We start from the raw sequence: 11722 nt of genomic DNA, 5'->3' as shown, positions 1-11722 counted from the left end.
GAAACTTTCTTTTCATCCCATTAATCTCCTTCAGAGGGGATTTCCCCTCTCTAACTCCTTTACTCACTCTTCTGAAACTCCTCCCTTTTCTTCTTGGACTAACTTGATTTTCTTTGTCGTTCAGCTCATCAGTTTCCATTCTCATAAGGGCCTCCCCTCCCATGAATTCTCCTATTTCTACTCCCTCTACTTCACCTATCCTGCCCTCTCTGAGGTCCATTGCATTACTCTGCCTAACTATATCTTCACTGGTACCTTCAAGTTCTATTAAGTCTACTTGACTACCTTCCCTGCCCTCCCCACTCATCCTTTCTCCCTTCCCTGACTTAGTGGTGCTTCCACTCTCCCTCCCTAAGTCCCTCCAATCTCCAGTTTGGGTTATTCCATACTACTTTTTCCTTGTCTATCACAGGTAAGCTACTCTGCTCCCCCTCCTTTCTATGCCTCTCATAGCCCAGCAACTCACTCCCTCTGCTAATATCTGATTTCTGCTTAGTTCCTGACTCTTTATCCTGACTCTCAATCTCCTCAACCCTGATCATCTCACCATTCCTCACATTCCAATTCTGTCTGTGTGGTGTCCAGATCTTAGGACTGGTGTCTTTTTGAGGGGAGCCTCTCCCCCCTATCACCCTCATCCAGGGTCCATACTGGTTCTGACTCTGTCCTTTCTTCAGCACTACAGGAGTCTTACAGTTTTTTTCACTATGCCCGACTATACCACAGCTATAACAAAAGTCTGGACATTTCTCATATTTAAAAGGTAGCCATTTGTTCACTCCACTCACCTGCACTGTGGTTCCTCTCAGTAAAGGCTGGGTTATATCTATCATAGCCAACAGTTTCATATGTTTTCCTTCCTTGCCTCCAGTCTGCGATATCACCACATCCCTAACCTCATTGAAGATGGTTCCAACCTTCCTCCCTACTGCCTTAGACAGGCAATGTATAGGGAGATTCCACACTTGCACCCAAATTGGGGCTATACAGAACGCCTCCTCATTCTCTTTGATACCTACCTCCCAATTCCTAAGCACTAAAATCTGATTATCTATGATCCAGGGGCCCCCCAACAGAATCCTTTCCCTATCCTTAGGATCCGGTATAGTAAACTGGAACTGATTTGGTCCCAGTTCGGCTACCTTAAGACCTTTTGGGTAGCTCCAAGCCATGGTAGCAAAGTTTTTAACACCTGTAAAGTTAGCTATCTTCTCCCCTCGTATTCTCCCTATAATACTCCCCTGACACTCCAAAATTCCTTCATCAAGGTCCCCCACCTCTAGAAGTGTACTTCCCACCTCCCTCTTCGAAAGGGCAAACTTTTGCAGCACTCCTACCAAGTCTTCTGCCATATAGTCACTTTAGCTATACTGGAGGTTTTCCTACCTCTAGGGACCAGAAAAACACAGAACGACCAGCCCCTTAGGGTTAAACGTTAAAGAAAGCAGCTTTACTAGAAAAACAGACACAACCAAGAAGAGCAGACACCAAACCAACAGGGTTCAAACGTGGAAAAGAAAGGACGAATGAGAAACCAAGAGACAAAGCAAGCACAGAAATACTACCTTTCCAGACTGTCCTCCGCTTTCTTGAGTTGATACTACCTTCCTTCAGCTTTAAGTGCTGTGAATATATCTATGTTTTTGTTTTTTCCTCCATTTTTTCTCCCCTTTTTTTTCTCTTTTCCTGTTTTCCACCAACCGACCAGCTCCACAAACTCTTCTTCCTTACAGGCAGCTTCTTAAAAAGTACTAATTAGTATCCACTCACTTGTAGTGCTTTAAAATTCCACCTTCAGACAATGTTGGATGTAGATACAGATCCCCGCATTGGTGTTCCCTGAATTGTTGCTTGAAATTTCAAAAAACCCAAAGTTCCCACCAAGGGGAGAAAGGCTCTCTTCCCAAGAGAGAGAAAAGCGCCTCTACACGTGAGAGGATTTTTGAGTCCCGGCAAACCCCTCCTTATCCCCTTAGTTATTACTGTGACTATAGCGTTGTTAACGAATCGAGCGAGTCAAAACTCGATTTAAACTCGATCAATATCGAAGTCGAGTTGGCAAAATGGTACTCAAGTTTGAATTCGAGCTCAAAAATATTAAGTTCATTAACTCGCGAACCGACTCGTGAGCTCGAGTATATATATATTTTTTTATTTTTTATTTTAATAATAAAATTATATATATATATATCTATAATATTTTATTATTTATTAAGAAAAAAATATTATTTTATTTATTTTTAAAAATAAAATATTTATTTTTTATTTTTTCGATCTCAAATTTGACTCGAATTTGGTACGAACTCGAGGTTGAGCTTTAAAATTGACAGCTCGTCGAGCTTAAGTTCGAATTCGAAATTAATAAAACTAAATCAAGACTCGATTCGATTAGACTAAAATTCGATTCGACTCGACTCGTAGCCTTTTGTCCCTAGCATACGTCCGTTCTATGAGTATGTCTGTAAATCTACCTGATTGCAACGCACGTTAGCCTCTAGTTTTTTTTTTTTTTTAGCCTCCAGTTGTTACCTGCAAAAGTCGAAACATCTGCTCAATAAATTCAAGTTCCGGGTATCGCCATCTGTTTTTCTTTTATAGTTATTGTTATTGTTATTATTTAATCTTGTGCAGTCTTTGGGTGGGGATTGATGAGCATTGAATGATACGTGCCGCCGTTATTTTCAAAAAGAAAAAATAATGCTTAGTATACTTCTGCTAATGCAACCCATGTACTTGTTTATAGGTTAACAAATTTTAAAAAATATCTTTTTTTATTGGTTTTTCATTTAACTCATCTAAAATTTAAAATGTTGTTCTTGAAGAGGGGTAGACTTTCCAAAAATTAAATTTAGAAGTACATGATGATTATTTCAACTCCCAAAAAATTATTTCATAATTTTGAAAAATTATAGTAGTAGTATTAATCTAATGTCATTACAAAAACATCCTGTACCATATATATTGGAGATTTTTTTTTAACAAATACATATTCCAGCGGGATGTCCAAAAGTCAAGGTCAACGGAAGCACCAAAATCTAATTTAAAAATAAAATAAAATAAAATAAAATGTTCACCACTTAGCATTTGCGCTGCAGGGGATAGGAGAAGGGACGACGGACGACGGAGTAACTATTGGCCGCCAAATCATTATTAGCTCTCACTGCCCCTCTTAGGTACTACTACTTGCTTTTGCCATCTCTCTCTCTCGCCCGCGTCGTTTCTTATGACTCTTGTTTGACGGGGATTTTCAGCTGAGATTTAATGCTAGATTATGTTGCCCTTGAATTTAACGAATTTTATTACTGTAATTTTGTACTATGCTCAAGATTGATCGACTGTTCTGTTCGATGCGATAAAATCTACTTAGCCTCTGAACCAAGTCCAGATATATTTCCATTTATCCAGCAAATCCTCCGTTTGCTTGTTTCACCACCGCAGCAGAAATTTTGTCATTTTACCACTCTATACTTCTGGTAGCCTTTTCTTTTATTTCCTTTCTTTTTAATGAAATTTTCCTACGCCGGATCTTTCATAAGTAGCATGAGTCCTAGCCTCCTGCCATAATCTAGGATGCATATCTTTGATTCTTCCTGTTAGTATGTTAAGTCCTATTTTGACGAGTTCCTTTGTCTTGTGTTGGAACTTGGAATTAGGAATTTCGCATCCTTTTTATCATTGACAACATTATGCGATTATCATGAAAACGTGGTTTGGTTCGGTAGTAAGCAAGGGTAGCCGACCAAAAAGGGAAAAAAAGGAAAAAAGTGACCGTGCTGAGACGGAGCTAATTGAACAAGTACCGTGTATCCCTAAGAATCCAACTAGGAATAGTGAAGAGTGTAAGCTGAATGGAGATTCAAAGTTGTAGATATCAGAAGTCCTGGACGTTGTTGCTGTGATAGCAAGAGCATGTGATCATTTTACATGAATACTAATGATCATTTTACAGACTGGGTAATGGGCATAATTAAATGTTTGCCGTGCATGACTTTTTTCTCTACTAATTTGAAACTCTCTGTTTCTTTTGTTGCTAGCTTCTGTGATGCACTCCTCGTTGAAATTCTATTCTGTGCGACAAATATCATATATCAGTTCCTTGCTTTCTATGCTAGTCTTTTCGGGACAAGAGAAACAGGTTAAAAGCTTTTTCTTGTTGCCTCCTCAGAACATATAGAATGGGGAATTTGTTATGCTGTGCACAAGTTGATCAATCCACAGTTGCCATCAAAGAGACATTTGGTAAGTTTGATGATGTACTTGAGCCTGGATGCCATTTCCTTCCGTGGTGTCTTGGAAGTCAAATTGCTGGATATTTATCTCTTAGGTTGCAGCAACTGGATGTGCGTTGTGAGACCAAAACCAAGGTTTGTTTAGTCTTACCACACGCTTTTGTTTTCTTTTTACAAGCCACAAATAACCTACCCTAGAAAAGAACCAGAGACATGGTACAAGATTGCATTTGAAATCAGTTTTCATTCTTTATGCGAGATTGCAGTTGAAATCAGTTTTCATCCTTTACTATCTGCAAGTAGAGTGTGAGTTTATGTCTCTTAAATAGCAAATAACGTCTTATGTAAGATCGGGGTCCATCCTAAAGGATTCCATTGGGTTGACCTCCTGTATGCTTGGTACTCTAGAATCTAGATGGGAATAGTTAGAGAACGAGACTTGTGGTCTACATATTTATTTTCATTCCTTCTATTGTTTGTACTGCAGGACAATGTCTTTGTGAACGTAGTTGCATCAATACAATATCGTGCCCTGGCTGATAAAGCCAGTGATGCTTTCTACAGACTGAGCAATACCAGGACCCAAATCCAAGCCTATGTTTTTGATGGTATGAATCTGAAAATCTTAGCATTGGCGATGATTAATCTTACAAGTCTCATTCCTTTGGCATTTTATGAGGCTATAGCAATTGATACCCCTTTACCTCTCATTCCAGTCATCAGAGCAACTGTTCCAAAGCTAAACCTGGATGATGCTTTTGAGCAGAAGAACGAAATTGCAAAAGCAGTAGAAGATGAACTTGAAAAAGTAACTATCTGCCAAGATATTATACTTCTGTTGTCTTATATTGATGATAGCATGTTCCTTATTAATACATGATTCGTGTTTAATACAAAAATTATGTACACAGGCTATGTCTGCTTATGGATATGAGATAGTTCAGACACTTATCGTTGATATTGAACCAGATGAGCATGTGAAACGTGCTATGAATGAAATTAATGCAGGTAAGCCATCCACTTCCTTTTTCCATTTACAAGTATGCTAAGACTCATCCCTTAGAGCAACTTTTAAGATTGACTATATTTATGTTGGATTTATTTCAGAGAGTTATTTGTGAGATAATATCTTTCTTCTTTGCATAAACCTACTGATTGCTTTAGTAACATGTTAATGCATCCGAGTTAGTTCATCAGAATTAAGGTACGAGAGGTGGCATGTCTCAGATAATGTCACCCCTGTCATTTTGTTCTTTCTGGAAAAAAAAAAGGTTCCTGTCCATATACTACAATTGGAGAATTGCCATGTAATGGAACCCTGACTGACTCTTATGTGTGAGTTGGGCCGCACTTTATACATACTGCATAATAAAACTGTTAAACACATCACCTTTTGGCAGCTGCAAGATTGAGAGTTGCAGCCAACGAGAAAGCAGAAGCTGAGAAGATTATTCAAATCAAACGTGCTGAAGGTGATGCAGAGTCCAAGTACTTGGCAGGATTAGGTATTGCTAGACAGCGGCAGGCAATTGTGGATGGTCTGAGAGACAGTGTTCTTGGGTTCTCAGTCAATGTACCTGGTACTACTGCCAAGGATGTTTTGGACATGGTCCTCGTCACACAGTATTTTGATACCATGAAAGAAATTGGTGCAACATCCAAATCTTCTGCAGTATTCATTCCACATGGACCTGGTGCTGTTCGTGATGTTGCTGAGCAGATTCGGGATGGATTACTTCAAGCTTCAGCTCACCAGCAACCAAACCTGCTGTAATGAGCCTGGTTTTGATGATTGATTTTCAGTGCGTCTGATAAGCCATTATACAGTGATTTTCTTGAGAAGTGTTTGTGTGTGTGTGTGTGTGTGTGTGTGTGTGTGTGTGTGTGTCTTGAGATGAAACGTTATAGAGCCTGTACTTTTATTTTTCCCTATCAACTTTGTACATAAATAATGCTCTTTCCAAGTGTGTTTAATACATAAAAGAAGTCAGCATGTCATGGAAAAAAAGAAATCTACTGGGCTTTTTCCATGTATGCCCATTTAGAAGTTTCTTTAATACAAGCCTTCTAGTCAAAGGACAGAGTCCTCTCTTTTTTTTTTTTTTGGATGAAGCAGGCATTCTATTTTCTTTTTCCTTTCAATCCGTGAAGGACAATAGTTTATTATTTATTTCTTTTGTTTATAAGAGGATCATTACTCTTGAAACAAGCTTTAAATTGTTCTGTCTTTTCTATGAATTAAGGGTGAGAATTATCAATTTTTGAAACAGGAGATGACTAGAAGTACTAAGATAAAAAAAACAAGGTTAGAGAGATCTGGTGGAAGAGAAGGATCGCCGATTCCCACTAAGAACCTGAATAGAATGCCAAATATGAAGCGATAGAGAAGTGACCTCACCCAGAATAAAACGCCAAATTTGAAGCGAATGTTGTTTTGGATATCAAAAACATCCCAGCCCTACTGCATCTTTGATGAGGATTGTCTAGTCCCAACAAACCGTGTATTGTATGATGGGCAAAGAACTTTGTTGAGTTTTCACAGTACGAAAAGCCATTAAAAAAATATATAATAATGAACTAATGGACACAGCACATGTAGGAGATATCTTAAAAAGAATTAATGAACCGATGAACATGGCTCATGTAGGAGATGTATATGTACTAAAACGTATATGCAAGTGATGGCTTTCCCTGTTACCTGCACATGCAGAAACCTCCCCTGAGAAAAATACTATGCCCTCAGGAGTTAGGTAACCCAGATCAGAAATTATTGAGATCATATTCAAAACTAATTACTCTCTCCGTCCCATTGAAAGTGCCATACTTTTTATTTTGAGATGTCCCAGAACATTTGTCATGTTGGAAAAGTCAAAACACCTTTTAATCTCTCTTTTCAATATAACTCTTCTTTCTAATCATATGTATATTATCATTCAAATTTAAAATTTGAATTTATGGAGATAAAATTGAAAAGAAAAGCATAAACATCACAACCAAACCACTATTCTTAAAAAGTTAGATTTTCAAAACATGATTAAATAATTAGGACAGAGGGCATAGTATTTTTCTGGAGAGCTGTTCTTGTGAGAGTTCTGTTAAAAAGGTTATAAGCTAAGCTTAGAATCAAACTAAACGAGAAAACATTGAGACCGATACCAACCATGATTCGCCGTCAAGGGTCACGTAGCGATTTCGATTGTTTCATATCCGTCATGACATATCGATTAAATATCGAGTGATTTCTACATTATAGCACATAAAATTTTTTTAAAAATCTGAAAAAATTATTAAGATTAAAAAATACCAAAAAAAGCACAATCTGAAAAAATATCTAAATCGATTCCGAATTGATTCGAATATATCGGTTCATACCAATCATCACAGATTTGAAACGGTCAATATCAACTGAGTTACAACAAATCGCTGCGGATATAAAAATATCTGCGATTTGGATATCGTACCGTTCTCTCCATTCAAGTTACTACTCGACTAATTCTAATATGAATCGGCCGATGTTGCTAACCATGATGCCAACCGCACAAATGAATCATTCGGTAGGAACCTCGGCCGCCCTGGTTTCCACTTCCAGGGGGTGCGTAGAGTTTAATGAATAAAAAGGACCATACAATCAAACTTTAAATTAATTGAAGTTTGTTCCTGAACATTTGCAAAAATATCGAGAACAACGCTGTTTAGTCAGTTCAACCCAGCTCAGTCTCAAAATATGCTATCAAGATTAACCAGAACCTAAAGTCAAAACTTCTTCAAAGAAACAGGCAAAGCACAATCACTTAGACACGAAACAAAAGAAAATTTGACTTTGTGTACGGGTTCAAGCAACCATCTAAACATACTCTATTTCTATACTTTAAATTCCACCAAAATAAACCGCCAAAAGAATAAGTCGTGACCATGCTCTCCTCAATCTAACTTATTGCTCCTAAACCAGAATAAGCTCACTGCTCATTTAAGGCTTCAGGACCAGGGCCAGCCCAAACTTGGCACTCTGGTCAATAGACTTGGTGTCTACTTCCCCAGTAATTGTGAAAAGGGACTTCGGACGCCACTCATGCTGGATCAGAGCACTGGCTTTGCCATAATTGTTAACCCGAGCCTTCAATGTGGTCAAGGGATCCAATGCATGCTGAGTTCCAAGAGTGATGGTATTTTCGTTCGTGGAGAAACTATGTGTCACCTCAGCACCAACAGCAGTACTAGTCAAGGGGCTCACAGTATGGTAGTATGATGCACTCAGAGCATCCCCCTTGTCATTCCTGAACATAAATACTTGTTAGTCAAGTCATATATGAATAACGAATAACACCATTAATATTTAAGCCAAGACCCCAGAACATATTGCTGGGAATTCATGGACATACCAAAAACTGTCTTTCAACTATACTACAACCAAAGAAAGAAAACAGCTAACAATATATATGCAAACCGCAAAAAACAAATATATTCTCTGTATCCCAATTAAGCAAATACAACTGAATAACATTGCCATATTTAAGATAACCACTTACAAGGTCAATGAAGCAATAAGGTCAGAATTGGTGAAGCTCAATCCAGCATTGCACTTAGTTAAGGTCCCAGTCTTGGTGTCGAAGGAAACATCGGTTCCTAGTGCAAGCGCATTGGTTCCAACCACACCTGAGAAGTTGATAATAGGGTTCGCTGTCAACCCAACGCTTGTGCTTATGCCAGCATAGTCATGCAGATATTGAAGTTCTAGCTACAATGTGGAATAACAAATCACTAATACATTTTAAAACAAAGATATATAGCAACAGTGATGTTGAACCACAAACAAGAAGTCAAAGAGATTCTTACCTTTCCAGACCGTTGGTCAGGAACTCTGAAGCTAAGGATTGTCTTCAGACCAGGTACAGGCTCATCAATTGTAACAGCCGTGAAGAGCTGTTAACAAAACATAAATAAATAAAAAAACAGCAGGTTAGATTCTGAAGCACTAAAAAAATAGTGGGTGATCTGTGCAAGAATAACCAATTAAGCTTGCAAAACTACAAAATTCATAACCCATAAAGGGTAATGTATCTAAGAACAAAGAAATTTGGCAAATACTGAAAACATGGGACAAGGTTAGGGGCAAAACAAATCCGTCTAATATCCATGGAAAAAAAAAAAACAAGCCTACTTAGGAAGTGGGTAGCAATTGAGGGACGAGGTGTATTAAACCCAAAGGTGCAAACTGATTTCCCATAATATTCATGTTAAAAACAACTATGCCGAAGAATTTTTAATTTTGATAGAAACATCATTTACCACCAGGGACAAGTGATCTAACAGAATACACTATTTAGCAAACAAACATGATGAACACTGCCGTAAATATACATAGACTAAGACAACAGTGATTCAATTGCATACGAGAGTATCTAGATTGGACTTACGTTGGAGTTTGTGTCCACTTTAAAATCAGTGGTAATGTTCTTGTTCTTCAACTGAGCGTTCACATCAGCCCAAAAAAGATCACCCTTCTTTGTTCCTGATGACGTGACAGCCTAAAAGAAACAAAGCAGAGAACCATCAAACTCGTACAGAAGCAGCAGAGGAATCGACAGTCTCTAAGACTCACCAAGCTGTGATATATAACTAACAGCATTAAATCTACACATTCACATTCTTATCTGTTATGTGTTCAAGCAATTGTAGATATGCTGCTATAAAAACAATGAAGGACATGCATGACCTAAAGCAGAACAATGACCTCAGCAAAAATTTGGTCGTTGCAAGTCAATAAGATTCCATCATTCCTTTAACAAGTGAGAATGAAAATAGGTCATAAAACTACCTTGAATACATAATATTACCACCAACAATGAAAATAAAGGGGTGCAACAACTAATGCACATCCAAAAGTCTAACAAGCAAATGCAACGGAACTGCCAAGCCAGTTCTCAGCCATTACACAAACAGGACAAACTAATAAACATTCATACAAACTTCTTCCAACGCAATTCACGCATTCCAATAACATGAACAATTACCACATTCAACAAAATAACTATTATTTTCTAAGTGTACCATCCAGCAAAATATAACACATCATTTTTTCTGGAACTCCTAAGAACGAAAATATTCCTCAGCAAACTATTGTGAATTCAACAAATAAATTTTACTTTCAAAAAAACTACGACAGAACAGTTTCCAGAAAACAAACAAATAGACGATAGCTACGGAATAAATCCAAAAAAAAAAAAACTCACAACTCCAGTTGGCGAGCAGGTTGAGATAGTGAACTTGTGGTCGCTCTGGAAATCCTTGTACCAGAAGATCTATTACAACACACAAAAAGGAAGAAAAAAAAAAACTTCATCACCAAAAAAAGGGGGAAAAAAGACTAGAACAGAACCGCAATGATTCAATAATTCAAGCGTATTTATAGCCGCATAAATTGAAAACATAAATACATAATTTCGATGCATCGACACATGTATGTATTAATGTATGTATACACGAACGAAAGGGAAGAAGTAGACCTCGGACCTTCTTGCCGATTTCGGTGTAAAGACCAGGACCTTTGGCCATGATTTCAAACTCTGCAGAAAATTATCGAAGTTTCAAGAGGAAGAAAACAACTGAATGGAGAGAGGAGCAGTGAAGCTTTGACGCAAGAGCGGGAGTGATTGGAGCAGGCATCTATGCATGGGTGTATATATAGTATAAGCGTAATTCGGTGGCTTCGGGGCCGTAGATAGAAAGCTTGGAGAAGGGGATAAACTGAGATATTCTATTTCTATGCCACTCTCAGGGGATCAGGGCCGTCCAAATGCTTCGAATTGTTTTGGGGATCGCTGTTAGAAAGCTTGGAGAAGGGGATAAACTGTAGAAATTTTACCAAACCCTTCGAAAATTACTTGACCAGGTCCACAGATCCACTTGTGGACCGTGTGGTTCATTAGCAGCCACGTCACTTACACAACAACAAGGATTAACAAAATACTCCTTTCTGTCCCCCAACTATAGCTGTTAATCGAGCCGAGTCGAGCCGAGTATTTGGCTGCCGAGCTCGACTCGAGTTTAATTCGAGCCGAGCTCTACTCGAGCTCGTTAGGAAAACGAGCTTTAAAATGTGTTCGAACTCGGCTCGTTAAATGTACATGTGGCTCGAGTTCGAGTTCGAGTTCGAGCTTGACTCGTTTATCACAAACGAGTCGAGCTTCACGAGCTCGAGCTCGAGCTCGTGCAAATTAACCTTAATAAAAACCTATAATTTTTAATTTTTATAATTTTAATTTCTAAAATGACAAATATGTCCTTCATTAACGAGCTCTAACGAGCTACTCGAGTATCAAACAAGCCGAGCTTACTAGGCTCGTTAACTAAACGAGCATGTTTCGAGCTCGAGCTCGACTCGTTAAACAAAATTAACGAGCCGAGTTCAAGTCTTAACGAGTCAAGCTCTAACGTGCTTTCGAGTTACTCGATTGACTTAACAGCTCTACCCCCAACAAGGAAAATTGGTATTT

The 11722-nt window shown here is 38.3% G+C and overlaps 2 protein-coding genes across 4 annotated transcripts; one reads left to right on the top strand and one right to left on the bottom strand.

Annotated features, from left to right (window-relative positions):
• The first annotated feature begins 3084 nt into the window (after window positions 1-3084).
• On the top strand, window positions 3085-6329 carry LOC113753487 (hypersensitive-induced response protein 1). Of its 3 annotated transcripts, none has more exons than XM_027297649.1 (6): window positions 3085-3173; window positions 4166-4364; window positions 4717-4837; window positions 4946-5037; window positions 5141-5237; window positions 5630-6329. In XM_027297649.1, the coding sequence occupies exons 2-6, from the start codon at window positions 4176-4178 to the stop codon at window positions 6001-6003; spliced, it is 873 nt and encodes a 290-aa protein (XP_027153450.1). In that variant the 5' UTR covers window positions 3085-3173; window positions 4166-4175; the 3' UTR covers window positions 6004-6329. The 3 variants fall into 3 exon arrangements, with proteins under 3 accessions (XP_027153450.1, XP_027153451.1, XP_027153449.1); XM_027297650.1 differs by lacking the exon at window positions 3085-3173 and adding an exon at window positions 3217-3473; XM_027297648.1 differs by lacking the exon at window positions 3085-3173 and adding an exon at window positions 3707-3954.
• Window positions 6330-7852: 1523 nt separating this feature from the next.
• LOC113752924 (mitochondrial outer membrane protein porin of 34 kDa-like) lies at window positions 7853-10995 on the bottom strand. The gene is made up of 6 exons (XM_027296977.1): window positions 10740-10995; window positions 10460-10528; window positions 9644-9754; window positions 9063-9149; window positions 8756-8964; window positions 7853-8503 (listed from the first exon to the last, which is right to left on the bottom strand). The coding sequence occupies exons 1-6, from the start codon at window positions 10779-10781 to the stop codon at window positions 8197-8199; spliced, it is 825 nt and encodes a 274-aa protein (XP_027152778.1). The 5' UTR covers window positions 10782-10995; the 3' UTR covers window positions 7853-8196.
• Between the last annotated feature and the right edge of the window lie 727 nt (window positions 10996-11722).

Source organism: Coffea eugenioides, chromosome 11 (genome assembly GCF_003713205.1).
Source record: "Coffea eugenioides isolate CCC68of chromosome 11, Ceug_1.0, whole genome shotgun sequence".
In the NCBI taxonomy this organism is placed as follows: Eukaryota; Viridiplantae; Streptophyta; class Magnoliopsida; order Gentianales; family Rubiaceae; genus Coffea; species Coffea eugenioides.
The sequence above is the reverse complement of the archived record's forward strand: the minus strand, read 5'-3'. Positions and strand labels throughout refer to the sequence as shown.

Bases quoted from the DNA above. Each gene is read 5' to 3' on its own strand.
- LOC113753487 (XM_027297648.1), top strand. From the start codon at position 3,935: ATGATCATTTTACAGACTGG. The intron at 4,365-4,716 runs GTTTGTTTAGTC...TTTGTACTGCAG, and splicing joins GTTGTGAGACCAAAACCAAG to GACAATGTCTTTGTGAACGT. The intron at 5,038-5,140 runs GTAACTATCTGC...TTATGTACACAG, and splicing joins TAGAAGATGAACTTGAAAAA to GCTATGTCTGCTTATGGATA.
- LOC113752924 (XM_027296977.1), bottom strand. From the start codon at position 10,781: ATGGCCAAAGGTCCTGGTCTTTACACCGAAATCGGCAAGAAG. The intron at 8,965-9,062 runs GTAAGAATCTCT...TCCACATTGTAG, and splicing joins CTGACCAACGGTCTGGAAAG to CTAGAACTTCAATATCTGCA. The intron at 8,504-8,755 runs GTAAGTGGTTAT...ATTTATGTTCAG, and splicing joins CTTATTGCTTCATTGACCTT to GAATGACAAGGGGGATGCTC.